General features: G+C 44.9%; 1 protein-coding gene across 6 annotated transcripts in view; it reads left to right on the forward strand.

Moving 5' to 3' along the window:
• The window catches only part of LOC106564686 (patatin-like phospholipase domain-containing protein 6), a 35,999-nt gene continuing 8,989 nt past the window's right edge, over positions 1 to 27,010 (forward strand). For 2 of the 6 annotated variants that reach the window (XM_014130929.3, XM_014130932.3), the window contains exons 1-28: positions 1 to 124; positions 5,131 to 5,228; positions 6,695 to 6,748; positions 6,972 to 7,059; positions 11,524 to 11,606; positions 11,720 to 11,811; positions 11,963 to 12,103; positions 12,353 to 12,512; positions 12,970 to 13,050; positions 14,104 to 14,232; positions 14,333 to 14,413; positions 14,759 to 14,966; positions 15,225 to 15,325; positions 15,595 to 15,774; positions 16,304 to 16,381; positions 16,778 to 16,983; positions 17,622 to 17,753; positions 18,017 to 18,140; positions 18,370 to 18,559; positions 18,679 to 18,828; positions 19,064 to 19,127; positions 19,218 to 19,386; positions 19,665 to 19,847; positions 20,455 to 20,573; positions 20,939 to 21,095; positions 21,366 to 21,482; positions 21,718 to 21,787; positions 25,268 to 25,384. In XM_014130929.3, the coding sequence (XP_013986404.2) occupies positions 5,172 to 5,228; positions 6,695 to 6,748; positions 6,972 to 7,059; positions 11,524 to 11,606; positions 11,720 to 11,811; positions 11,963 to 12,103; positions 12,353 to 12,512; positions 12,970 to 13,050; positions 14,104 to 14,232; positions 14,333 to 14,413; positions 14,759 to 14,966; positions 15,225 to 15,325; positions 15,595 to 15,774; positions 16,304 to 16,381; positions 16,778 to 16,983; positions 17,622 to 17,753; positions 18,017 to 18,140; positions 18,370 to 18,559; positions 18,679 to 18,828; positions 19,064 to 19,127; positions 19,218 to 19,386; positions 19,665 to 19,847; positions 20,455 to 20,573; positions 20,939 to 21,095; positions 21,366 to 21,482; positions 21,718 to 21,787; positions 25,268 to 25,384 (3,331 nt within the window). In that variant the 5' untranslated portion in view covers positions 1 to 124; positions 5,131 to 5,171. Of the gene's footprint in view, positions 125 to 5,130; positions 5,229 to 6,694; positions 6,749 to 6,971; positions 7,060 to 11,523; positions 11,607 to 11,719; positions 11,812 to 11,962; positions 12,104 to 12,352; positions 12,513 to 12,969; positions 13,051 to 14,103; positions 14,233 to 14,332; positions 14,414 to 14,758; positions 14,967 to 15,224; positions 15,326 to 15,594; positions 15,775 to 16,303; positions 16,382 to 16,777; positions 16,984 to 17,621; positions 17,754 to 18,016; positions 18,141 to 18,369; positions 18,560 to 18,678; positions 18,829 to 19,063; positions 19,128 to 19,217; positions 19,387 to 19,664; positions 19,848 to 20,454; positions 20,574 to 20,938; positions 21,096 to 21,365; positions 21,483 to 21,717; positions 21,788 to 25,267; positions 26,709 to 27,010 lie in introns of those variants that run through there. The other 4 variants (XM_014130934.3, XM_014130931.3, XM_014130930.3 and 1 more) reach the window with 4 other exon arrangements.

A 27,010-nucleotide genomic window follows, 5' to 3' on the forward strand; every position in this document is an offset into this window, starting at 1 on the left:
TTCAGATTTGGATTGGCCTGCGGCTCGTGTAGATTAAAAATAGGAGGAGTTATGATACAGATAATTTCCGCTATAGGTGTTATTTGACAGTACTGTAAAGATTGACGAGAAACACGCAGTTCAGGTAAGGGCGGTTATCGTTTTATTCACTTAACAGGTCGATAAATATAATGAAAGTGCTAGTGGGAGGTATGTCTAGCTGCATAAATTGACATTTGTATGAGTCTTTGTGTTGGAGACTGTGTCACCAATGTGCCGAGCATGTCAATCAATAAGCACTGTCCCTGCGGAGGTCAAAAGACAGCATCTTTGCATTAACCAGATTCTGGTGGCTTTTCTACACGAGCCGACTTGGTGAAATTCGAAAGCGACTGTATTTGTACATTAAATTAGATTTTTTTTTCTACGGCTGGTTGGTCTCATCGTAAACAACGGTCTAACGTTAGTTGTTTTGTGTGTTGACATCATCGGTCATCATAAACCAACGCTAACTAGAGGGGACTATAGTTAACGGCTAGTTAGCGAGGTGTATGACGCTTGCCTGCTGTTTCAAAGCGTGTCAACTTAGCTAGCTACTGTAACTAGGCTACTGAATGTTGTGGTGTAGAGGCACACATTGTAACTGTTAGCTATGTACCTAGCTAATTAGCTACACAATAATGAGATTACTTCATTGACTTTCTAATGGGCTTTCCAGAACATCTTTGGCCCTGTTGGGTAGATCAGTGCCTAGACACGAAATTAGCATTACTTCACCAGTTTTATTACCGTACTCTGCGCAAAAAACATACCCACGGTTTGCGCAGGTCCGAACGAGAATGCGGCTACATTAGATTCAAATGAACGAGTTGAGGCACGATCGATTTGATGTGGAGAAAGACAACACTCTCTGTCACCATCAATTCATCGGACAGGCCCTTAAACATGTGCCGACTTCTCGATTTACAAATGGCTCGTTATAGCTACTAAAGGGCCGACCAGGTGATTAATGAGGACTAGTAATGCAACATCACACGCCAGGGTTGCGAATTATGCAACAACTATTTTGACATAGAAACCCGAGCTGACCTACTATTGCCACACTGTCCTGCTACGGTTCACGCGACTCATGGGCTACTAATTCATGTCACAAAAGCTATAATGTAGTTTTAACCTACACATTTGAAAACGGTAATATGGTTCATGCTAATTTATAGACTTTAGGGAGCAAAGGTCAAGTTGGGCCATATGCAGGTTTTTGTTCTCTATGACCCTAGTTATTGCTCATCATAGAAAGTTGGCTAAATCATAGTTCATGTACTTTCTGTCATTGCTGTATTGCCCAACTACCATGCCACAGTAACAATGCCATCCTTATTTGCAATAAAACATTTCCAAGCCAAATCAGTAAGCCTAGTATTGTTGTATAGTTATCTGAAACTAATCATGCAAAAAGGGCAATACCAAATCATTTGAGCAAGCTAGTAGGCCTAGCCTATGTTCCAGTCCATAGTCCCTACTGTAGGTTGTCTGTCCTCTAGGGTCTGACAGGCTGACACAGTAGAAACAACATGCTATAGGCTGTTGTTGGTGGTGTTAATCCCTGGCCCAGAATGTGCAGTGTACGTAAATAAAACAGGCTTGGTTGTGCTATAATTGCTCCTGGTGTGAGAGGGAGAGGAGGAGGAATGATGAGATAGAGGGAAAGGGAGTTAGTCCATGCCTGGCAATGGGGACATCAACACTGGCAGCATTGTTTTATGAGGACAATGGGAATAGCCACCAAGCTATATGGAGGTGTTACTGGAGAGTGGGAGAGAGACAGGCCTAGTGTCTGCTTCTGCTAAAGGAGATTTGTAACATTTACTCTTTTCACTGACAGTGATCTTATTACGCTGTAATAATTCTTCTAGCCTTGTAGTAGTAGAGCGCGATGAATGCAATAGAGTTAGCATAGGCTTACGTGTTACACAATAGTATATACACTGACAACACTTAATGTTCACTGAGATGGCATGAAGGGACACGGAAACTTGCTCTTGGGATCATTTGACACGCAGTACTTTATGTTTGTCTGATTGCTCTCGAATGATAAAAGACAATCAAATTCATTCCACGACCAAAGCCTGCAACTGTGAGTGAGGGGCAGGGAAAATGTCATGATGAGCAAATGGAAATGTGTATGTTTTCCTTTCTATAGGATTACCCTGGGCCTCCTTGTTGTCTATACAGCACAGACCATGTGACGTTTCCAGAGCCAGACAGTACTGCTTGGCTGGGTGGAATCATGGCTAGGCCTAGTTTACCATGGTATTTCATTAAAATGGGCATTTATAAACATAGGGATATTCAGTAGTTTGGGTACTTTCAGTTTTGCTTCAGCAGTTGGTTAAGTGAGTCAAACACAAATGAATGGTGGAGGATGAGAGCGAGTGTAGTAGAGAGAGAATGGACTTTGACGCTACACATCCAGTTTCAGGTCTGTTTGTGACCGGCTATGCAATATGACAGTCCACTGTCAACCACTTTCTCGGATTTGATTTCATCCAATGCAGCTCTTGGCCTCTGGTTCCTAGACCATGATGTCATGGATTAGCCCTTTAGCTGGGGTTCAAAAGTACATACAGAGCATTCGAAAAGTATTCAGACCCCTTCACTTTTTCCACATTTTGTTGTGTTACAGCCTTATTCTAAAATTGATGAGATTTTTTTTTTTTTTATCCATCTACACACAATACCCCATAATGACAAAGCAAAAACAGGTTTTTAAAAATTAGTATTCAGACCCTTTACACAGTAATTTGTTGAAGCCACTTTGGCACCGATTACAGCCATGAGTCATCTTGGGTATGACACTACAAGCTTGGCACACCTGTATTTGGGGAATTTCTCCCATTCTTCTCTGCAGATCCTCTGAAGCTCTGTCAGGTTGGACTGGGAGTGTTTCTGCACAGTTATTTCCAAGTCTCTCCAGAGATGTTAGATCGGGTTCTGGCTGGGTCACTCAAGGACATTGAGACTTGTCCCAAAGCCACCCCTGCGTTGTCTTGGCTGTGTGCTTAAGGTTGTTGTCCTGTTTGAAGGTGAACCTTCGCCCCAGTCTGAGGTCCTGAGTGCTCTGGAGCAGGTTTTCATCAAGGATCTCTCTGTACTTTGCTCCATTCATCTTTTCCTCATTCCTGACTTGTCTCCCAGTCCCTGCAGTTGAAAAACATCCCCGAAGCATGATGATGCTGCCACCACCAGGCTTCACCATAGGAATGGTGCCAGGTTTCCTCCAGATGTGACGCTTGGCATTTAGGCCAAAGAGTTCAATCTCGGTTTGATCAGACCAGAGAATCTTGTTTCTCATGATCTGAGAGTCCTTTAGTTGCCTTTTGGCAAACTCCAAGCAGGCTTTCATGTGCTTTTTACTGAGGAGTGACTTCCGTCTGGCTACTCTACCATAAAAGCCTGATTGGTGGAGTACTGCAGAGATGGTTGTCCTTCTGGAAGGTTCTCCCATCTCCACAGAGGAACTCTGGAGCTCTGTCAGAGTGATCATCAAGTTCTTGGTCACCTCCCTAACTAAGGCCCTTCAGCCCTGATTGCTCAGTTTGGCCTCATGGCTTAGTTTTTTCTCTGACATGCACTGTCATCTGTGGGACCTTTTTCTATAGACAGGTGTGTGACTTTCCAAATCATGTCCAATCAATTGAATTTACCACAGGTGGAGTCCAATCAAGTTGTAGAAACATCTCAAGGATGATCAATGGAAACAGGATGCACCTGAGCTCAATTTCGAGTCTCATTGCAAAGGGTCTGGATACTTATGTGAATAAGGTATTTCTGTTTTTTATTTTTTATACATTTGCAAACGTTTAAAAAAAAACGTTTTTTTTTCTTTCGCTGTGTCATTATGGGGTATTGTGTGTAGATTGAGGATTTCTTCAAATTTGATCTATTTTAGAATAAAACTGTAACGTAACAAAATGTGGAAAAAGGGAAGGGAATGCACTGACCTTTCTCAATGCACTGTAGTAGGCCTTAACCATATCACATTAGCTTGTATGGCTAAATATCTTTCTGTTTGCCTAGATAGGGTATGTTTGATCAGTTTCAGTGGGAGTCAATGGAGGTTTGAATGCAAAGCTAGCTGCTTGTTTGTCTGTGCTCAGCGTGTAGCCTATAAAGACTTTGTTTGGTTTGCATACTTGCATTTGTTTGCGTCAACAAATGGGTTAAGAGAGAGGGAGGGAGGGATGGAGAGAGGGGGAGATGGTGGAGGATCTGGAATGTCTGCTGTGATAAATGGATGGAGTGGCCGGAAGAAAAGGATAGAGGAGAGATGAAGGGAACAGATGGGGGTGGAGTTTCATTGGTCAGGGCTAGGCCTAAATCCCAGGAGTAGTAACCCAAATAGGGCTGAGGGGGTAAACCCTCTTAGAGGACCAGCCCTCAGGGAGATGGGGGGGGGGGGGGGGGGTAGTACAATGTCAACTGGGCACTGCAGGATTGTCTGTCTCTGGATAATGTGTTCCAAATGCCATCCTATTACCTATATAGTGCACTACTTTTGATTAGTGCTCTGTTCAAAAGTAGTGCAAGGTGTAGGGAACAGGATTCCCTTTGCGATGTTGCCTGTGTGTCATTGGAGCACTGCTATTATCTCTAACTCCATTTGGGACTGGGAGAGGATCATGTTGCCAGTTTCAGTGGGGGAGGGGAACCGATGGGGATTGGCTCTGCAGAGAGGCTCTGCTGTTTATGCATAAACACATATACAGTATGTATCTATAAACATCAGTACCTCTCAGAAACCTGGAAAGGTGACTTTCCCAAAGTTCCCAGGTTTTCCAGGAGTATTCTGGAATTCCTACTTGTTGCCTCCTGATTCAGGGACTTTTCCAACCTGGGATTTCTGGAAAACATGGACATTTTAGGAAAGTAACCAGAATTTTGCAACCCTAAACCTGGACAACCTGTACAAAGAGCAATGAGTCATAATTGCATACTAGATAGTATTTAGTATAATATTGTTAGTCATTGCTCTTCGTAGAAGTCCAGGTTTCTCTTCCATGCTACTAAAAAGCTATTTGCTTTACTACTTGTGTGTGAGACGTAAACAGTAGCCTGCATGTCTAATGCCAACATCCTGTTTTGTCTCCTTAGAGGCCGTTGATGGACCAGCCTGGTGAAGAGGCGGGGTTAGAATGGGACAGAGCACCTCGGAACAAGAGGGCCAAGAACATGCAGATGCCCCTCTGGAAGTAAGAACACACACACACACACACACACACAATCCTGTCCTCTACCACTTACTCTGGGCCCCATTGACTTCACCAGCTACTACAGTACTGCTCCCATAGAGAGAGTGTGTGAGGGGATACCTAGTCAGTTGCACAACTGTTAATTCAACCAAAATGTCTTCCGCAGTATGTACAGTATCCACCATCTGTCAGACCATAACCAACTTCTCATCAATAACTGCAGCTGAGTCCTTTTCTCTTTCGTCTCTTCTCCTGATCAATAAGCACTGACCGCCCTTCCCTTCCAGCTCAGTCACGGATTGGCTGAGAGCCAGAGTACTAAAAGCCCATTGGCCTTGCCCCATAGTTATACACAATCTGATTGGTCATGTGACCAGTGGTCAACTCAGCCTTCCCCTTCTCTCTCACACGCACACACACTTTATATTGCAGCAACACTGTATATAAGCTTAACTCTGAGCTAGGATCGTCACTCCTTCAATGAGTCATATAGGGCCTTGTCTTAATCAGCGAAGGGATTAGAACAGGAAATAGAGCAAATTAGAATGATAACAAGGGAATGAGGCAGGACATCCTTTTGGCAGGACATCACTCAAGTTCTATGATATCCTTCTGGAGAAAAGAGTCCTATTGATTTAAAGTTAAAGTGACCTCAAAAGACAAGAGACTCACTGTAATTTCTCTGCTATTGTCCCCAACTGTGTGGGTTTGTATGGCATAGGAGTTAGACATCTCTCTTGGCTCTCTCTCACTCGTTCCTTCGCTGTCTCTTGTGTGCTCTCTCAAGTTTCCTCATTCCCTTTTTATCTTTCTAGTTTGCTCTGTTTCTTGTTCGCACGCACGCTACAGCCAGCTGATCACAGCCAAATCAGATTGCATCATGTCTCAATGAGATCTGTGATATTGTCTGGTTCAGCAGAGTAAAGCAGTAGCAGTCACTTTTCCTATTCTTGGTCTCAGAGCCAGGCTGACATGGGTGCAAGGCAACTAAACCAATATTGACAGAAGGCAATTAGGCTTACTGTATAATAATAATAATAATGATCATCATCAAAGGTATTGTTTGGGAGTTATGTTGTCCCATATATTTATATGGAGCTATTTGAGTTAAGCTGAGTAAAGAAGGGAAGGAGGAATGAACAAGTGGGTTGGGGTGCTGACAAACGAGGATGTTGATGATAAATAGTTAGGCCAAACTAAACACATTGTGTGACCGGATGTGTTTACAAGCCCCTCTGGAAATCGTCAGAACTGATTCGACCCAGATGAAACATTTTTACTTCATCATTCCTCCTTCTCCTCTGCCATTCCTTTCCCTGGGCATGGCAAACCCTGAATTCCTTTACCCGTCAGTTATTTAACTCAGTAACAGAACTTTCCCAGCTCTGGTAAAAGCTCCCTGTCTACATAGTATATAGGCTATTTTACACAGTTGTACACTTCTCTTTTTTTTTGTGTACCAACAGGAAGGGTTTAATAACATCAAGGCGTTTGTGGAGGAAGAGCTACAGACGAGCATGGTTCGTTCGTATGTTGTGGTCTGGCGTGCAGTGTTTCATTCCATGAAGTCGTTCTAATTATGCTTTAATCAGCGGCTGCACACCTCTCTCTCTTTCTGCCCCTCTCTCTCTACATCTCTCTTTCTGTCCCTCTCTCTCTACATCTCTCTTTCTGTCCCTCTCTCTCTACATCCCTCTCTCCCTCTGTCCATGTCTCTCTCTGTCCATGTGTCTCTCTCTCTAGATGATGGGGATGGTGATTGGTGCAGGCATCGCCATAATCCTCATCGCCATCCTCATCTTCTTCATGCTGCGGAGGATCCAGCTCAGAAGTACGTGTCACATTCTCTCTCCAATGTGTTTTCTCCGTTAATTATTAAATGAAATTAGTGCTAGCTTCAGTTACTCTAGCGATTGCCCTTCACTTACACCTAAGAACTTTGTAGCGCTGTCCCCGACCCCCCCCCCCCCTTTTTCCATATATGGCCAAAAGTATGTGGACACCCCTTCAAATTAGTATATTAAGCTATTTTAGCCACAACCGTTGCTGACAGGTGTATAAAATCGAGCACACAGCCATGTACTGTCCATAGACAAACATTGGTAGTAGATTGTCCTGTACTGAAGAGCTCCGTGACTTTCAATGTGGCACTATTCCACCTTTCCAACAAGTCAGTTCATCAAATTTGTACCCTGCTAGAGCTGTCGCGGTCAACTGTAAGTGCTGTTATTGTAAAGCGGAAACGTCTAGGAGCAACAACAGCTCAGCCGCAAAGTGGTAGGCCTCACAAGCTCACAGAACGGGACCGCCAAGTTTTGAAGAGCATAGAGCATAAAAATTGTCTGTCCACGTTTGCAACACTCACTACTGAGTTCCAAACTGCCTCTGGAAGCAACGTCAGCACAAGAACTGTTCGTTGGGAGCTTCATGAAATGTGTTTCCATGGCCGAGAAGCTGCAGAAAAGCCTAAGATTACCATGCAAAATGCCAAGCCTCGGCTGGAGTGGTGTAAAGCTCGCCGCCATTGTACTCTGGAGCAGTGGAAACGCATTCTCTGGAGTGAGGAATCACGCTCACCATCTGGCAGTCGGACGGATGAATCTGTTTGGCGGATGCCAGGTGTGGAAGAACTTGACTGGGCTGCACAGAGCCCTGACATCAACCCCATCAAACACCTTTGGGATGAATTGGAACACCGACTGCGAGCCAGGCCTAATCGCCCAACATCAGTGCCCAACCTCACTAATTCTCTTCTGGCTGAATGGAAGCAAGACCTGGCAGCAATGTTCCAACATCTAGTGGAAAACCTTCCCAGAAGAGTGGAGGCTGTTATAGCAGCAAAGGGGGGACCAACTCCATATTAATGCCCATGATTTTGGAATGAGATGTTCGACGAGCAGGTGTCCACATGCTTTTAGTCATGTAGGGTGTGTGTCTATTCACTAGGTTTTAATAAAATCAAATACAGTGAGGGGAAAAAAGTATTTGATCCCCTGCTGATTTTGTACGTTTGGCCACTGACAAAGAAATGATCAGTCTATAATTTTAATGGTAGGTTTATTTGAACAGTGAGAGACAGAATAACAACAAACAAATCCAGAAAAATGCATGTCAAAAATGTTATAAATTGATTTGCATTTTAATGAGGGAAATAAGTATTTGACCCCCTCTCAATCAGAAAGATTTCTGGCTCCTAGGTGTCTTTTATACAGGTAACGAGCTGAGATTAGGAGCACACTCTTAAAGGGAGTGCTCCTAATCTCAGTTTGTTACCTGTATAAAAGACACCTGTCCACATCAATCAATCAGATTCCAAACTCTCCACCATGGCCAAGACCAAAGAGCTCTCCAAGGATGTCAGGGACAAGATTGTAGACCTACACAAGGCTGGATTGGGCTACAAGACCATCGCCAAGCAGCTTGGTGAGAAGGTGACAACAGTTGGTGCGATTATCCGCAAATGGAAGAAACACAAAAGAACTGTCAATCTCCCTCGGCCTGGGCCTCCATGCAAGATCTCACCTCGTGGAGTTGCAATGATCATGAGAACGGTGAGGAATCAGCCCAGAACTACACGGGAGGATCTTGTCAGTGATCTCAAGGCAGCTGGGTCCATAGTCACCAAGAAAACAATTGGTAACACACTACGCCGTGAAAGACTGAAATACTGCAGTGCCCGCAAGGTCCCCCTGCTCAAGAAAGCACATATACATGCCCGTCTGAAGTTTGAATGATTCAGAGGACAACTGGGTGAAGGTGTTGTGGGCAGATGAGACCAAAATGGAGCTCTTTGGCATCAACTCAACTCGCCGTGTTTGGAGGAGGAGGAATGCTGCCTATGACCCCAAGAACACCATCCACACCGTCAAACATGGAGGTGGAAACATTATGCTTTGGGGGTGTTTTTCTGCTAAGGGGACAGGACAACTTCACCGCATCAAAGGGACAATGGACGGGGCCATGTACCATCAAATCTTGGGTGAGAACCTCCTTCCCTCAGCCAGGGCATTGAAAATGGGTCGTCGATGGGTATTCCATCATGACAATGACCCAAAACACATGGCCAAGGCAACAAAGGAGTGGCTCAAGAAGAAGCACATTAAGGTCCTGGAGTGGCCTAGCCAGTCTCCAGACCTTAATCCCATAGAAAATCTGTGGAGGGAGCTGAAGGTTCAAGTTGCCAAACGTCAGTCTCGAAACCTTAATGACTTGGAGAAGATCTGCAAAGAGGAGTGGGACAAAATCCCTCCTGAGATGTGTGCAAACCTGGTGGCCAACTACAAGAAACGTCTGACCTCTGTGATTGCCAACAAGGGTTTTGCCACCAAGTACTAAGCCATGTTTTGCAGAGGGGTCAAATACTTATTTCCCTCATTAAAATGCAAATCAATTTATAACATTTTTGACATGTTTTTTATGGAATTTGTTGTTGTTATTCTGTCTCTCACTGTTAAAATAAACCTACAATTAAAATTATAGCCTGATCATTTCTTTGTCAGTGGGAAAATGTACAAAATCAGCAGGGGATCAAATACTTTTTTCCCTCACTGTATATGTACTGAGCTTGTCTGATGCTTTAAGCACACTGTTTGATTTAAATAATTAAGACATGACTCTTGAGGAAGCCATGGATCAAGATAGCCTAAATCTTTTGCTGACCCTCCCGCTCACCTTCGCAGATTCTGCCGTTAAGGTCCTGAATTTTCCGTTAATAGGCTACACCAGGGGTCGGCAACCTTTTCCATTTGGAGTACCAATTTATCTTAACATTTCTACCGATCTGTGTGGCAGTTATGATTTTCATATGCACATTTTCATTTATAATATTCTTTGTATCTCAAAGGCATTGTGATTTAATCTAAATTATATCGAAATCTAAATGAAAATGATACAAATCTTAAAGTAACTATCCCCATTGCCAATTATGTACAAATTGCCTACATAAAGCCAGCAAATAAAAACATTGCAGCCTGCAGGTAGAAAATATCCTGATTTTTAAATATAAGTATCCTATCAATTAAGTTGGCAATGCATGGCCTGTCTGCATTGAACTTGAAACATTGTATCAACTGTGTCCTGCAGAAGCTCCTGCTAGAAAACTTGTAGCATTGTATAAAAAATTCCACGGCCCTCAGTTTCCTGCTCGAGTGAGCTCGGGACAGACACAGCTATTGGCTATTTGTGCAAGGGATAAGAAGTAATCCAGGTATTTTATAACATTTCCACTGGATCAGAGCATTAGATGTTTCCCTTTCATGCTGAGTGGTTATCGAAAGGGAGAGAGCTGGAAATATTTTTCAAATGCATTGACAAACTATTGTCATTCTCAATGGATTCTAAAAACAGACTTTGTTAACATTCTGTTTGAGGTGAAGAAAGCATTTCTTTGAGAAGCTCTACAGCCTATTAGTGCTGGTGAGTTAAGACATTCAGAACTGCTATCAAACATCCCCAAATGGGCACATTTTAGAGGCCACCATTAGCGTGCAGGCCAGGTAGCCTAGGCCTACTTCTATATGCGTAATCAGGTGCACGTCCTTACTCAACATTGACAGGAGTGTTCCAAACAAAAGACAATTAATAAATTGACAACTCGTAAATGGAGTGTAGCATAGGCTGTGAGCACTGCAAACAACGTGTCCACTCCGATAATGAGAACGGTAAACAACTGTAGACCTAATAATAATATTTTAACCGAAATTACCATAACCAAACAAACATTGTAGATTGGGAATTAACAGTAAATGTTGGTTACTACTGGTGATATCTGTAATGGGGAATTGATAGACACAATCAAAGGGCAAAGAATTCACACAATTAATTTATGAAACAATGAATGTATACGAAATGGCGGGAAAGAGCCCATTCTGGAGAGAGATATACCTTCTAGCCACACCCCCTTTCTTCTTGGACTGTGGCATCCCCGCTGCCTCCTCCAATGGATTAGTCCACTGAGACAGACGCCAATCAGACCGGTGTCCCGTGTTCCACGGAATTTAAAAAAATCTATTTGCGACTGCTCGACTAAAAAAAATCTTGGTCGACCAACAGCCTGTTGACCAAACAATCGTCCAGTCAACTAAATGGGGTCAGCCCAAGAACTTTATATGTGTATATATCTTTTTTTTTTTCAGTTCATTTCAGTTTTGGTAGTGAATATATGGTTTTAACTTGCTATACAATGCTATAATGTATCTTAAAATGTTCATACTGGTACTTTATCTTGTTCACATTGACTTACTGTTTGTGTTCGTGCTCTAGTATCTCCATATATTTATGTTTTAACTTCTCACAGACCTGCAAGCCCAGGAGGCCCCCAAGTATCGATTCCGCAAGAGGGACAAGGTCATGTTCTATGGGCGAAAAATCATGCGCAAGGTTAGTGGCTGTGGTGGGATGCGTTAGGGGGTTCTAGCAAAGTAGAATGGTACCCTTTTGTTCGACAATGCGTCTTTTTGCCATAATTGACCTTTGACCTCTTGCTCTCACAGGTGTCCCAGTCCACCTCTTCCCTGGTGGGCACAGCCTCCTCCTCGCGCCCACGACTCAAAAAGAAGCAGAAAATGCTCAACATTGCCAAAAAGTGTGTGAACACGGTTTACCCTCTCTACTCTACTGATATCCATGATGCTAACAAACTTAGTGACTACAGAGTAGAGAACAATAGTCTGTTATACATTTGTCCTCCCGCTTTCTCATCCTTCTCTCCATCCCTCCCCCTCTCCTCCCTCCAGGATTCTGCGTTTTAAGAAGGAGGTGCCCACCCTGGTAGCTAAGGAGCCTCCTCCCTCAGTGCTGGAGGCGGACCTCACAGAGTTTGACGTGGCCAACTCCCACCTGCCCTCCGAGGTGCTCTACATGCTCAAGAACGTCCGGTACGTAGGGACTTCTCCGAGTTTGTGTGTGTGTAGAGTGTACTCTGTGTGTGTTAAGATGTTGTGGAGTCCTTATCTATATGGAGGAGACGTGTGTGTTTGAGAGTATCAAAACCGCCATGTATCATGGGTAAATTGTGACTGACTGATCTACAAATAATATTGAGCAGTTATTTATGATGCAAGGTGATATGTAGGTCAGCAAATGTGTGTCTGTAGTAATCTCTCCATCTCCATCCCCCCCTGCAGTGTGCTGGGTCACTTTGAGAAGCCTCTGTTCCTGGAGCTGTGTAAACACATGGTGTTCCTGCAGTTCCAACAGGGAGAGTACGTCTTCAGACCGGGCCAGCCTGACAGCAGCATCTACGTGGTGCAGGATGGAAAACTAGAACTGTGCCTTACTGGAATGGTGAGAGAGAGAGTGTGTGTGTGGGGGGGGGGCAGACATTTATGGGCCGACATTTACATTTTTTTTTATTTTTTTTTGCCTTCTGTGCAAATGAGCCTCCATCCATGCTAACGAGTAAATAGGAACTTATCAGAGGCTTACAGTTCTCTAACAATGAACTCTCTAGTAGGACATTAAATAATGATTAGCACCTATTCGTTTTTGACTCAGATTATCCCAATATGGAGGAAAAGGCTCAAATGGAAGGATCTCTGAATTTAGAAAGTTATGACCACGATAAACTTGCATTTGGGCAAAGATTGGAATGACTTAACATGAACAGAATGTTTTTGAGAGAACTGTCAATTGTACTGTTTGCCTGTGTTTTTCTGTGCTTTTTTTAACACAAAAATGTATGTGCCTTTTGTCTATGTTAATTTATTATTACATACTCTGTTTTACCCCTGTGTGTTTTTAGGACGGCAAGGACGGTGTGGTGAAGGAGGTGTACCCCGGAGACAGTGTCCACAGCCTCCTCAGCATCCTGGACGTCATCACTGTAAGACACGCCCACTTCCTGTCCTGTATTCCACACTCCCTAAATCACCATACACGTGTCGTTTCTTGTTTGAGTCACCCCTTTGTCTTTCCCTTTCACGTTTCAGTCAGAACTTTGAAGTTAGTCAAGGAACAAGTCAGGGCAAGCTAGCGTTGAATCATAGCCTCAGCTTTGGAGGCTAAGTTGAATCATATCAAAGTCATGATGATTTTGCAATTTAATGTTATATCATGAAGCTTAAGTCAGCTTTTACTTTTGGTGGGATTTTTTTACTTCCAATAAGTATACAATGAGCTATTAAACACATGACCCTTTAGAGTCAAGAGGATTTGGCAGCTAGCGTGTAACCCCTATATTTAGTCTTGGGAAAACTCACTGACACAAACATCCATGAGCTCTTGCTTTACGGCTGAGAAAAGGAAGTGGAAAATGTCTCTAAAGCAATGGTTTCTGCTGGTGTGTTCTGCTAGTTCCCTCTTCTTGACTTGAGACTATAAACATTTTGTTAAGTAGTTCAGTTCTTTGTTAGTGCGTGGGTCACAGGGACATTTAAAAAAGGCTTCACCCAAGTCACTGCAGCAAAACAGCTTCTTTCAGTTTTCATTGACTGCTATATGGCCTCCCGAGTGGCGCAGCGGTCTAAGGCATTGCATCGCAGTGCTCGAGGTGTCGCTAAAGACCCGGGTTCGATCCCGGGTTGTATCACAACCGGCCGTGATCGGGAGTCCCATAGGGCAGTGCACAATTTGGCCCAGCGTCGTCCGGGTTAGGGGGGAGTTTGGCCCGAGTAGGCCGTCATTGTAAAATAAAAATGTGTTCTTAACTGACTAAATATATAGGACAGTGATGAAAGAGTCTTGTCATTGTGTTTGTTTCAGGTACACCTAGCTAGCATGTGAAAGCACTCCCAACACAAACTTCCCCTCCCTTTACTGCTGAAAATAGGAACTTGTAAAATGTCTCAAGTCTCCAAAATGTCTGTAAAGTCACTAATATTGAGTTAGTACAGTATATTCTGTGTGTGTGAACCTTATCAATGTGTGTGTGTTTCAGGGACACCAGAAGCCGTACAGGACGGTGTCGGCGCGGGCGGCTGAGGTGTCCACCGTACTGCGTCTACCTGTCGAGGCCTTCCTCTCCATCTTCGAGAAGTACCCTGAGAGCCTGGTGCGGGTTGTCCAGGTAAGCTGTAGTGTGTGTGTGTGTGATTGTCACCAGGTGTGGACGTGTGTTTTCTCTTGATGTTCATGGGACCTTTTCCTCCCTCTGTCTTCTCATGCAGATCATCATGGTTCGTCTCCAAAGAGTAACCGTTCTGGCGCTGCACAACTACCTAGGGCTCACCAACGAGCTCTTCAGCCACGTGAGTCAAGCGCCCCACACACACACACACACACACACACACACACACACACACACACACACAGCGCCACGGTTCATTAAACCACCCAGATCCTCAAACAACACACACCCACACATGGACATTCTGTTCGTTACTTCATCTACCAGGAATGCTACTTCATTAGCTGAAGCTACATCAGACATGCTGTTTTCATTACGATTGAGTCATTCAACGCTAACACTACCGCTAATCACTTTTCAAGTTCTGACCTGGTAATTATAAAGATGCTAATTCAACGCTAGCCTGCCTTCACTGACCCTAACCTCTTCTCTCTTCCCCCATACCCCTGTCCTCCCCTCCCTATAGGAGATGCAGCTCCTGCGCCTGCTGCCCCTGTCCCCCCACCCCGTGCCCCGCACCAGCCCCCAGCGCCACGGCAAGCGTTTCGGTAGCCTGACCGTGCCCGTGGAGGACCGCGAGGCCGCCGTGAAGGACGCACCAGATCCTGGGAAGGATGGAGCCACAGTCCCACCGACCCTCAGCAGGACCATCTCCATGCCTGTAGACATCGCCGGTGAGTACCTCTTTCTGTCGGTCTCTCAATCGCTCTCTCTGTCCGTATGGTAACATCGACATTCTTAGTATGTAACTTTAGCTCTGTGGCTTCAGTCCAGTTTTTACTGCATGTTAGGGACCTAATTTGACATTAGTGCATTTTGTGTTCCTAGTATGTAACTTAGCTCTGTTGCTTCTCAGACTGTTGACTGTGGCATTTACACTTGTTTGTGTCAACATGATTTCTGTGGTGTGTGTGTGCGGTGTCTACACACAGGCATGCAGAAGAATCTGCGGTCGGATTTCGACATGGCCTACGAGAGAGGACGGATCTCAGTCTCCGCTGAGGATGGCAACACGCCACCCACCTATACACGGGTCAGTATACACGCATGCATGCGCTCACACACAAGGTTGGATATTAGTGACACGTGTATAGAACATGTATTTACATTTGAAATAAAAACAGAACAGACATTTTGAGTAATTCAACAGTCATCCTAGTGCACTAAAATACACATTTGCACTTCAAAGTAGACCACTAACTCTTGTCTTTGTACGTCACAGATCTGCACTTCAAAGTAGACCAGGCACAGGGTACAGTAATTGACATTCATGTCCCTCCATGTTTTCTGTTCCTACCCCAGGACCAGCGGGAGAGGAGGGTGACCGTAGACGAGGTGCCGTCGGGGGTGTACCTGTACCCTGAGGAGGAGGGGGGTCCGGACAACCAGTTCTCACCAGGACCAGGACCCGTCCCTGGTCGCCCCAGCCCTGCCCTGTTCGAGGAGGCCCTGAAGGAGCTCCTCAAACTCATGAGGATAGAGGTTAGTACTAACTACTACTTAGTACATGGTCAGTCGATGGTTGCTAAGGTTACTATCTATGCAACCATGACTCTAGTAACAATTTTAATCATGTGGTATTTATCTGTTTTATTGTGTTAAACTGTCACCAAGTTACTTTGTCCTTTGGGCTAATGTACCATGTCTTGATGAGACCTTTTGAAACGCAAAACCCCAAAGTGTTCTTATTGGACAAGTTCAAGTTGTACCTCCCCATTTCAAAACATGTCTCCTTACATCACCCAGCACTTTCTCCCTCTGACTCTTTATCTAAGCTTATTACAGTTCCATTTCACAATCTACTGTTATGGTTGGCACCGAGCATCTGAAATGTACCATATTGAAAGTTCTGTCTCCTTCTGTATATTTGCCAACCCTCTTGATTTGCAGCCCAGGAGAGCAAAAAGGGAATCCAGATGTTTCACCACAAAGAGCGTTTCCTCATTCCCTCCCTCAAACGCTTTCTCACTCTTTCTTTCTCTCGTTCTGTTCTTTTTCCTTCTTCTGCCAGGACCCTGCTCTGCTGAATGGGAGAGTGACTCTACACCATGCCAAGGCAGGAACCGTGCTGGCTAGACAAGGAGACCAGGTACTTTACTGAGGTTTGGAGAGAGGGAAGATGTCTTCCCACTATCCTCTGTTTTAATGCAGGTTGACGTTTATTGTCCTGAATCTTGCCATGGAGGCAGAACTGAGCTATTTCTGCTAGATGGACCAGCTGCAAAGTCAAAATTGTTTATCTTCACGACAATACATACCAACCTGACTGTTTAATCACCCAATTCTATGAGGGAGAAGTCTCCAAAACATAGGAATCTGCAATATCAAAAACCTTTCTTTCCACTTCCAAATCCCTCTTTCCCATATACTTTATTCTCCCCTCCCCAGCTCTTTCCCCCCTCCTCTCCTCCCCTCTCTTCAACCCCTCTAAACACACCAAAACATGAGACATGAAATCTGAAGTCCCTCTTTCTTCTCCTCTCAGGATGTGAGTCTCCACTTCGTCCTGTCCGGCTGTCTCCACGTGTACCAGCGGATGATCGACAAGCAGGATGCGGTGTGTCTGTTTGTCACCCAGCCGGGTGAGATGGTGGGCCAGCTGGCCGTGTTGACTGGAGAACCCCTCATCTTCACCATCAAGGCCAACAGAGACTGCACCTTCCTCAAGATCTCCAAGTCTGACTTCTACGAGTGGGTGTCTAGAGACCAGACTAGAGAGAAACTAAAGCAGGGGGGTAGGCAAACCTGGTCCTGGAGCGCTGCAGGCACTTCCTGTTTTTGACTGACCTGGAAGACCAGCTGTGTTGAATTTAGCCAATCACTGAACTGATCAATTAGCTCAGTTGGTCAGGTGTGGTGCCTAGTAGGAACAACATCCTGCTGCACCCGTGGCACTCCAGGAACAGGGTTGCCTACCCCTGGGATAAACCCTTGTGTGTGAAAGGGGTATCGTTCAGTCTGGGCATTAAGCTGGAACATTTTAGTTTAAGCCTAACTAGGGTTTAGAAGAGGTATGCAGTTTGAATTATTACATGAAATATACCAGCTGTCACTGACTGTTGAATATTAAACCATCTGTTACAAGTAGGTTTGCTTCAGTTCCAAACATGCATTTCTCATTCTGTCACAACTGTCTTACTGCTAATAAGATGCTGGTTATTACTATCTATCTGGTTGTGGTAAAAAGGACGGAAGTGGCTAGCACTTCCCCTAACCCTAGCTTTATTTATCAGTTGCTGTGATATTTAAGCGTAGTGACTGCCTCCCCTAAGATACTGTCTGTGTGTTTTTCCTGATCTGGTGTGCTCTGTGCTGCCCCCTGTCTTTAGGATCATGAGAGAACAGCCCAGTGTGGTTCTGAGTGCAGCCCACACCGTAGCCATCCGCATGTCCCCCTTCGTCAGACAGATGGACTTCGCCATAGACTGGATGGCTGTGGAGGCTGGCAGAGCCCTCTATAGGTATCTGGACAAATCTTCTCTTATGACGGTATTTTTAATTTGACCAGAAAATCTGTATTAGTGAGTTTGTTTTTATTTACAAGAAGGCAAACTTTTTCTGATTGACAATGTCACCTATCTGAAGGTATTTTTGTTTGACAGGTTCAAATGTACACTGTCCTGAAACCAAACAACTCTTTTATTTGGGGGGGGCGGGCAGGCAGGCAGGCAATCTGATGAAAACTGAACTGACTGTTCTCCACCTCCTCTCGTCCTATCTCCAGGCAGGATGACCAGTCGGACTGCACCTACATAGTTCTGAATGGACGGCTCCGTTCTGTTATACGTAAAGCTAACGGGAAGAAGGAGCTGGTAGGAGAGTACGGTCGAGGAGACCTCATAGGAGTGGTGAGACTTTGACCTATTTCTACAGCTGTCATCGTTCTGGTCGTTCTGTAAAGGCAGAATATGTTGTTACTATATTAGCTTATAAAGCTAATATTCAGAATAAAGTAAACCTTATTTATTTATATTAGGTGTGTGTGTGTGTGTGGGTTGTATTAGATCATTGGGGACTCTATACCTTTTTAAATCCCATGATTTTGGAGCTCTTACTATCTCCTCCTGTTTTCCCCAGGTTGAGGCTCTGACCCGACAGCCCAGAGCCACCACGGTCCACGCGGTCAGAGACACAGAGCTGGTCAAGCTACCAGAGGGAACGCTCAACAACATCAAGAGGAGGTACCCACAGGTGGTCACCAGGTTGATCCATCTGCTGGGACAGAAGATCCTGGGGAACCTGCAACAGGCCCGCGGACCATTCTCAGGTGTGTGTGTGTGAGACACACAAGTACACAGGCATGTGCTGTATGCATACACACACTTGCCCTCTAGATAAAGCCATGTACTTCTCTCTCCTTTTCTAATCCCCCCCGTCCTCCTCCAGGTTCTGCCCTCGGCCGGTCCAGCGTAGCGTCCAGCCCTGACGTCACCAACCCGGCCAGTAACCTGTCCACTGTGGCCGTACTGCCCATCTGTGACGAGGTGCCAATCAACGCCTTCAACCTGGAGCTCAGCCATGCCCTCAGCGCCATAGGTACACACTTCTAGAGACTAGCATAGTAACTGTCAATCAAACCTTACTATGACTTGAACGTCTTGTAATCACTATTAACTAATATGAAACATCTGCCTAATGTGACTAGATTCTGTGGACAATAAAGTTGTTCTGTTCTTAACTAAATTGTTACATTGAGCGACCATGATATTCAATTTTATATACATCAGTTGTTCTCTCTAAAATATTAAACATATTTGTCCTTGATGTGTAGGACCTACCCTGCTGCTGACCAGTGACATCATCAGAGAGCGACTGGGGGCCTCCGCTCTGGATAGGTCCGTTTTTATCCCTCTCTTCTTCCTCTCTCCCTCTGCAGTATCCATACCAGTTGGTTGTTCTTAACGCTCGTTCTCCCCTCGTAACAGTATCCATGAGTACCGTCTGTCTGGCTGGCTGGCCCAGCAGGAGGACATCAACAGGATAGTCCTGTACCAGACAGACAGCAGTATGACCCCCTGGACCCAGCGCTGCATCAGACAGGCTGACTGCATCCTCATTGTGGGCCTGGGGGAACAGGAACCTGCACTGGGACAGGTAGGACGGACGGGGGAAGGGTGAAGAGCTGGAGGTTGATTTGGGTGGGGCTCAACTGGAGGATGGGTTGCTAGTGTTTGGAGGATTGGTTGACTTTTGAAGCTACTCTACTTACAAGCTGCCTAGTTACGTTTATTTGTTCAATTTAAAACTTTAGTTGTGAAATTATACATTAACCTCATATTTATTTGTAGAGATTATTTTTAAAAAGCAGTCTAGTTTTGACTGCGTCTCATCCTCAGTACTGTATCTAACCATGCCTCTCCTCTCTCCTCTAGTTAGAGCAGATGTTGGAGAACACAGCGGTGAGGGCTCTGAAACAGTTGGTGCTGCTCCATAAAGAGGACGGCTCGGGGCCCTCCAGGACCGTAGAGTGGCTCAACATGAGGAGCTGGTGCTCTGGACACCTCCACCTCCGCTGCCCCCGCCGGGTCTTCTCACGACGCAGCCCCTCAAAACTGGTGCGACTCCCTGGGGAGATGCCGTGACTTCTTTGTTTCTTTTTTTTACTTTCTCTCTTCCTAACTTCCGTTTGTTTTGTCTTTTTCTTTCACTCGTTTATTCATTCATTACACACCGACCTTTGCCCACATCTGATTGTGTTCCTCCATTAAATGGAGGATGAGGACAGTTGTAAAGAGAGCTCTGACGATGTGGTAAGAGAGGAGGCTAGTCTGTTTGCAAGAAAATGTTTTCTATAAACTTTAATAACCTGTTGAGCATGTCCTCTTAATCCAATCTATATCTTTTTTTTTTCGTTTTATCTTGCACGGAGTGACGGCTCAAAATGAAGCACTTTGCTGTTCTATGAGTAACATGAGTTTTTGTTTTCATGAGAAATAACATAGTGCTTTAGCTACAAAGGCTTTGGGAAACCCAGCCCAGGTCGTTTTGGGGAAATGATCCACTGACAAGCTTACCAACCAATTACAGCGCTTCGGTGGATAGCAACTGTCGCTAACCAGGCCCAAGTCTGAATGGTTAAACATGCTCTCGTTTCAAGCGCATGGAAGCCTATAGATTGCTCTGATTATCATCTGAATTTGACTTTGTGTGTGTTTTGTGCAGAGGGAGGTGTACGAGAAGGTGTTTGAGAAGACAGCGGACAGACACAGTGATTTCTCTCGGCTGGCCCGGGTACTGACTGGGAACAGCATCGCTGTGGTGCTAGGAGGAGGAGGAGCCAGGTCAGTGGACTTAGTTTTTATAGGAACACCTCTCTTTTGTGCTAGACTCTCTTTTGTAGATGATCAAGAAGTACGTTCTTTACTCCACACTATCTACATCATCAAATGCATGTTTTCAATGACAGTCATGGGACCACAGCTCTTTGCGTGAGAAGTCCTGTCTTCTGTTGATTATTATCAAGATTTCTTGTAACCTTAATGTCCTTCAGTGTATCCGTAGTATCGAATTAGTCTTGTTCTTTCAGATCTTTTCAAATGAATGAAAGGAGTGGAAGAAATGCAGGCAAAGTTAGTCTCTTTCGTCCTCAAACAGACAGTGAAATTCCTCCTCTCTGATTGGTTGTTGTCTCTTGTCACTCTCGCAGAGGCTGCTCCCACGTGGGAGTGATCAAGGCCATGGAGGAGGCAGGGATTCCCATCGACATCGTGGGCGGGACGTCCATCGGGTCGTTCATCGGGGCGCTGTACGCCGAGGAGAGGAGTGCGGTGCGCACCAAGCAGAGAGCCCGCGAGTGGTCCAAGGTCTGATCCTCCCATCGCTATACCATCTTACACTTCTCTTGTTCCTGTATCTGACCATTTGACACATTCCTTTGTCAGGTGACATGTAGCGTATTAGAGGGGATCAGTTTGAGCATGGCGAGACACAGAATCACTCGTCTTGATCACATAATGAGTGATCATCTGGGACGCAAGGTGATTTGTGGATCAGTGATTCTGGGCGGTCCGACTGATCTCAGACACGGTCAATATTAACCTTTTGGCTCTCCCTCCTTCCCTCCCTCCCTACAGGCGATGAACTCCGTATTCAAAACCATCCTTGACCTGACCTATCCCATCACCTCAATGTTCACCGGCGCCGCCTTCAACACCAGCATCTCCAAAGTGTTCCAGGACAAGCAGGCTGAGGTGAGAGGTCACACTGTCTGTCAGTGCTACTTGAGATGTCTGTCTGTGAAGGAAACTGGGCCACGTTCAGTAGGCAAACCTTGTGAACAGTTTCAGATAGAAATGTCTTGGAATAGAGCTGCCGTTGATACCTGCTCCACATTTTGGAGAGGCATATTTGTTCTACGTAATATATATCCTTCTGAACGTTCCTTATTCCAATTCATATCTAATGTATGATCTATGTAACCATCAGGACCTGTGGTTGCCCTACTTCAACGTGACTACTGACATCACAGCGTCCGCCATGCGGGTGCACCAAGACGGTGAGTGACAGGCTGCTAACCGCTGGCCCCTCCCCCTCTGCTCTATCGCTGTTTAGAAATGGACAACTAGATTTTGAAGTTGTCTTAAAGGCACTATAGAAGTAATTGTCCTAGTTCTGCGGGATTTTGAGTAGAAATTGGATATAGCTGTTAGGATAACTCGCATGCAGTCAAACACACACACACACACACACACGAGTTAGATATGTAGTTTATTTAGATATATACTTCATATGTAACACTATTTAACTCAATCCACTCCGCTGGTATGGCCCAATATGACCGAGAACTAACGTGGGATTGACATGATCATTCATTCCTAATGTCATTCGGCGTTTGACGGTAACAGCTGGCTAATTTGGAGTATGGGTTATGAGATTAAAATCCCAGCCCTTAATTGTACATTAATATTCCGTATACATTTGAGTCATTTAGCAGACACTCCCATCCAGAGCGACTTACAGTTAGTGCATTCATCTTAAGATAGCTCGGTGTTGTTATAATTAGGAGTTTTAGATCAATTGGTTAGATTCTGCATGCCTTTCAGCTGTGTAATACTAATAGGGAGGTCATACAATTGGTACACTGAAAATCCTCTTTTCCCTGCTTGTTTATGTTCATCCATTGACTGACACTTAATATATGGATTGTTTATGTATGGGATGACTGACTGAGTGAGAAATGCACTACCACTAACTGTAGCTACAATAGTCCAAGAGGCTGGGATTATGACCCCTGCTGACCTCTTGGGGTCAAAGGCCACAACCTTTGGCTTGTGGAAGGAAGCCTACCCCCCCAAATCCAGTGTTAGTACATGTTGCGTGCATTTGTTATCACCGTTAATGGCCACTAGTTTGTAAGAGCAAAGGCATTTATAAAAAGTAATGTATATTATTTCACGTTATTTATGTACTGATTTCTGGCCACATAGGCAAATTAATCCTCCTGGATTTGGGGTGTCAAGGTTGTGGGGTCCTCCAGTTATATCTTCAATGCTTGTCTGCACTTGGCATGTTTACTAACGGCGAGAGCAAAGCTTTACGATGCTCTCTCTATTTACCTTTCTCCTTCCTCCTCCCTAGTGATGTCACTTCCTGTTGACACAGCCTAGTACACTCCCACTACTCATCTCTATTGCTCTCTTTCTCAGGTTATTCCTCCTACCTTTCTGACATCTGTTTTTATGTTTAAAACATGTCTTTTAAAACAACACCAAACAAACCATGCCACAGTGACTTCCCTAATGTTCATTTGCTTATATGGGGACACTTTCACCATCTGCTGTATACGCTACAATTAGCCTGGTCCCAGATCTGTTTTGCCATCTTGCCAACTCCTATGTTCATTGTTGGGTAGATGGTACAAACAGATCTGGGACCAGGCTAGTGTACTATAGGCATAGTGTAGTGTGCTAGTCGCTGATCCTTCCACCCCTGTCCGTGTCAACAAGTAGGATCCAGAACACTCTTCCCTTGCTTTACCTTAACGCCTCTCCCTCCATCCCTCCCTCGCTTCCCGTAGTTTCTCCCAATGTGCTTTTCTTTCATACTGCTACATTTCCATTACTGGAGGCTTACACACAGAAATAGTGTGTTGCCTCTAGATGCTGATCTTGGGTCAGTTATAGATTTTCCAATAATGGTTAAGTTTAGTACTGGGGGGAGGGGAAGCTGATCCTAGATCTGTACCTAGAGAACTTCACCCATAGCCTACACCACACATGGCCAGAGCGCAATATCTGCAGCTCTGAGTAAGTGGGCAGTTTTAACACCAACCTCAGGGTTTTTCAACAGGAAGTTGCACCGTTGGCGCATTTGTAACGCAAGGACTTTACGAGTTTGTGGTGGCACTATTTGGTTTATGCAACACCCCATGTTCCCATAAGCCAACCAATGAACGTTAGTCTCTTCGACGTTGTGTAAATTAAGCATCATTTAGTCTTTATTTTTTATGTTACGCTGGACCTGTAGCTTAATTTCAAGATGGCGGCTTTTAGAGTATGGTCATAGCCATCAAGTTTATAGATCCTGCGTCGTGTGCTCTAGCTAACTCTCCCTGGCTTGAAGATGGATCTTTCTCCATCTTCCTTTGATCTTTTTCTAACTCTTACTTCTCTCTGTTGTCGGCTGCTATCTATCTAACCAAGCTAATAATAATTCTTACACTCTAATAAACAAAACACCAAACAGGATGACTGTGGCTGTTGATAAGTGGCTGTTGATAGCCTGGGAAAGAGTAGAAATACACTGTGTACAAAACAGTAGGAACACCTTCCTAATGTTGTGTTGCACCCCTTTTTGCCTTTAGAACAGCCTCAATCCGTCGGGTTATGGTCTCTACAAGGTGTTAAGAGTTTCACAGAGATGCTGGCCCATGTTGACTCCAATGCTTCCCACAGTTGTGTCAAGTTGGCTGAATGTCCTTTTGAGTGGTGAACAATTCTTGATACACACGGGAAAATGTTGAGCGTGAAACCCAGCAGCGTTGCAGTTCTTGACCCAAAGCGGTGTGCCTGGCACCTACTACCATACCCCGTTCAAAGGCACATTTTTGTTGTCTTGCCCATTCACACTCTGAATGGCACACATACACAATCCATGTCTCAACTGTCTCAAGGCTTGAAATTCCTTATTTAACCTGTCTCCTCCCCTTCATCTACACTGATTTGAAGTGGATTTAACAAGTGACATCAATAAGGGATCATAGCTGTCACCTGGTCGGTCTATGTCATGGAAAGAGCAGGTTTTCTTAGTGCACAAGACATTAAGTGTATGTAGGTCTCCATTTTCCAATGGGGTTTCTGAACTGATACATGGTTCCTTTGAGGGGTTTAGGAGAGTAAATGGATAACACCATTTAGCTATTAGTTTGAAATTCACTGTAATATTAATGCTGTGACGCTATTTAGTTATTTTCTATCTGTATTTAAATGAACTACAGTCCTGTCTGTGCAATCTGTTTTAGTTCTAGAACTGGCCTCTGATTATTTAGTTCTAGAAACGTTGCTTTATGTTACCTGACCATGTTCACTGAGGGTTTTATATTGTATACATCAGATACAATTTCAGGTCGTTTTACGTTTTTAGATTGTATACGTCGAGAGCTCTGGACATGTTTTGCCCCTTTTTGTCTCCTGCTCTTTTCTGTCCCTCTCTCTCTCTCGATATGTATATCTATCTCTAGCTCTGTCTTGCTCCTAGGTTTACAAAATTACAGAAGCTTTCCAAAGTTCTCAGGTTTTTCAAAAATCCAGGTTGGAGGATTCCCAGAATCAACTGGAATTTCCCCAACAAATATGGGAACTTTGGGAACGTTTCTGACAATTTGGAACCCTACTCTCTCCTCTCTCCTTTGTTTCACTCCTTGTCTCTCTCTCTCTCTCTCTCTCTCTCTCTCTGTCTCTCTCTGTCTCTATCTCTGTCTCTGTCTCTGTCTCTGTGTCCATGTTTGATATCCCCTCTCCATCTTCCATTCTGACAGGCTCGCTGTGGCGCTATGTTAGAGCGAGTGCCTCCTACACCCCCTATTTACCTCCCCTCTGCGACCCCAAGGATGGCCACCTGCTTGTGGATGGTTGCTATGTTAACAATGTCCCAGGTCAGAGTTCATAGTTCAAACCCCGACCCCCGTCTCACACCTTAACCCCAAAAGGAGTTGTAGAAGTTGCTCCTGACCACTGATACAGGGTCATATTATTTTCACCCACCTGATGGTTAATGTTAGGATTGGGGTTATGTCATCTGATCCCAGATCTGGGGTTAGGGGCAACTTCTACCTTAAGCTCTTTGAAACGACCGACAATCAACCACGCCCTCCCCCTCCCTCTTTCCCACGTTCCGTCTCACCTTAACCCCACCTGACCAGTCGGACATTGGGAACCCATGGTTTGGAAGGAAAGTTAGGCTAATACAGTGTATATTTCGGTACGTGAGTGGAGGGGATGCAATGTTTCGCTCCCCTACACCCAGAACCACCCATTCTTAACACCAATACTTCTCTATTCAATTTGGCTTCAATAGTTCACACTCATACACAAGTCAGTTCCGAATTGGCTTTGTCCCGCCCCCCAGTGTCAGTAAGCCCCTCCCCATGCCTCCGGATTGGCAGTGAGGCTTTTCTCATGCAGGTACATATCCATGGGTCAGACAGAGAGGTGCATGATGGTCCTGCTTTTGGTGCCCCTCCCCCTCCCTGTTTTTGGTTCTCCATGCTCCTCCACTTCATCTCCCAAGTTCTCCTGCACTTGGCTGGTATACTACACACCAAGTGTACACTTACTCGTCTGCTTTTTCCTGAGCATGGCACACAGGCCTTTCCACGCAGCTTGCTGCTTGTCGTTTCCCACGTTCTAAAGCTTGGGTCTCAGTCACTCGTTTGTCAGTGCAGGTCCATAAGTTATAGGTTTTTGCATATCGACCTAGCTATAGGAACACAACATGTAGCCTTCTCTTCAGGGTTTGAAGCTGATCCTATGGTGTCGGGAAATAAATGTTTTGTGTTGAGGTCAGAGAAGGTCACCATATAGGCTATTTCATGTTTGTTTTTTAATTGTGGTCTGTAGTCGTTTTTTCTCTGTCCATTTGTCTGTCCGTTCGTCCATCGCTTGATCCCATGTCGTCATAGCGAGCAGTGCTTATAAATGGCTTATGTCAACCATTTGCACCACCCCCAGCAGCTACACCTCCCCCTGTCCATGTATGTGCATGTGTCCGTGTACTGTACGCATCTATATATTTACTCTTTACATATATATTGATGACAGTGTTGCTGATGCTACCCGTTTTCCTTTAGCTTTTTCTAGCGAGATGCCAAAAGTGTTCTGGATCCTACCAATGCCCATAGATGAACATACAGTTCCATCACTCTTGTCAGTGAAAGGCTTGATTGAAGCCTCAAATTAAAAGTGGGCTGAAAATGGTGACTGTGCGTTTCGTTAGTACTTCTAAGTCCAGAACAGTTCAGTGATTCCACATTGTAATTCTTCAGTCTCGTATGTCACCTTCAAACTCCACACACACACAGCAGCATCCTTCTCTTCCTCTGGTGCTCCTTCTCCTTCCAATCCATGCAGCGCCCAGCCTCCCCTGCCCTCTCCTGGTCCGGAGTGGTATTACAGCTCTGGGCAGGGCTGGCTGGTTGCCCCTAACATGTTCACTAGTGTCTGAGAGATCTTCAAATGCTGTGACCAGACTACCAACCCCCTGTGCTCCTTGTGTCTAGTTG

Source organism: Salmo salar, chromosome 12, assembly GCF_965601325.2.
Source record: "Salmo salar chromosome 12, fSalSal1, whole genome shotgun sequence".
In the NCBI taxonomy this organism is placed as follows: Eukaryota; Metazoa; Chordata; class Actinopteri; order Salmoniformes; family Salmonidae; genus Salmo; species Salmo salar.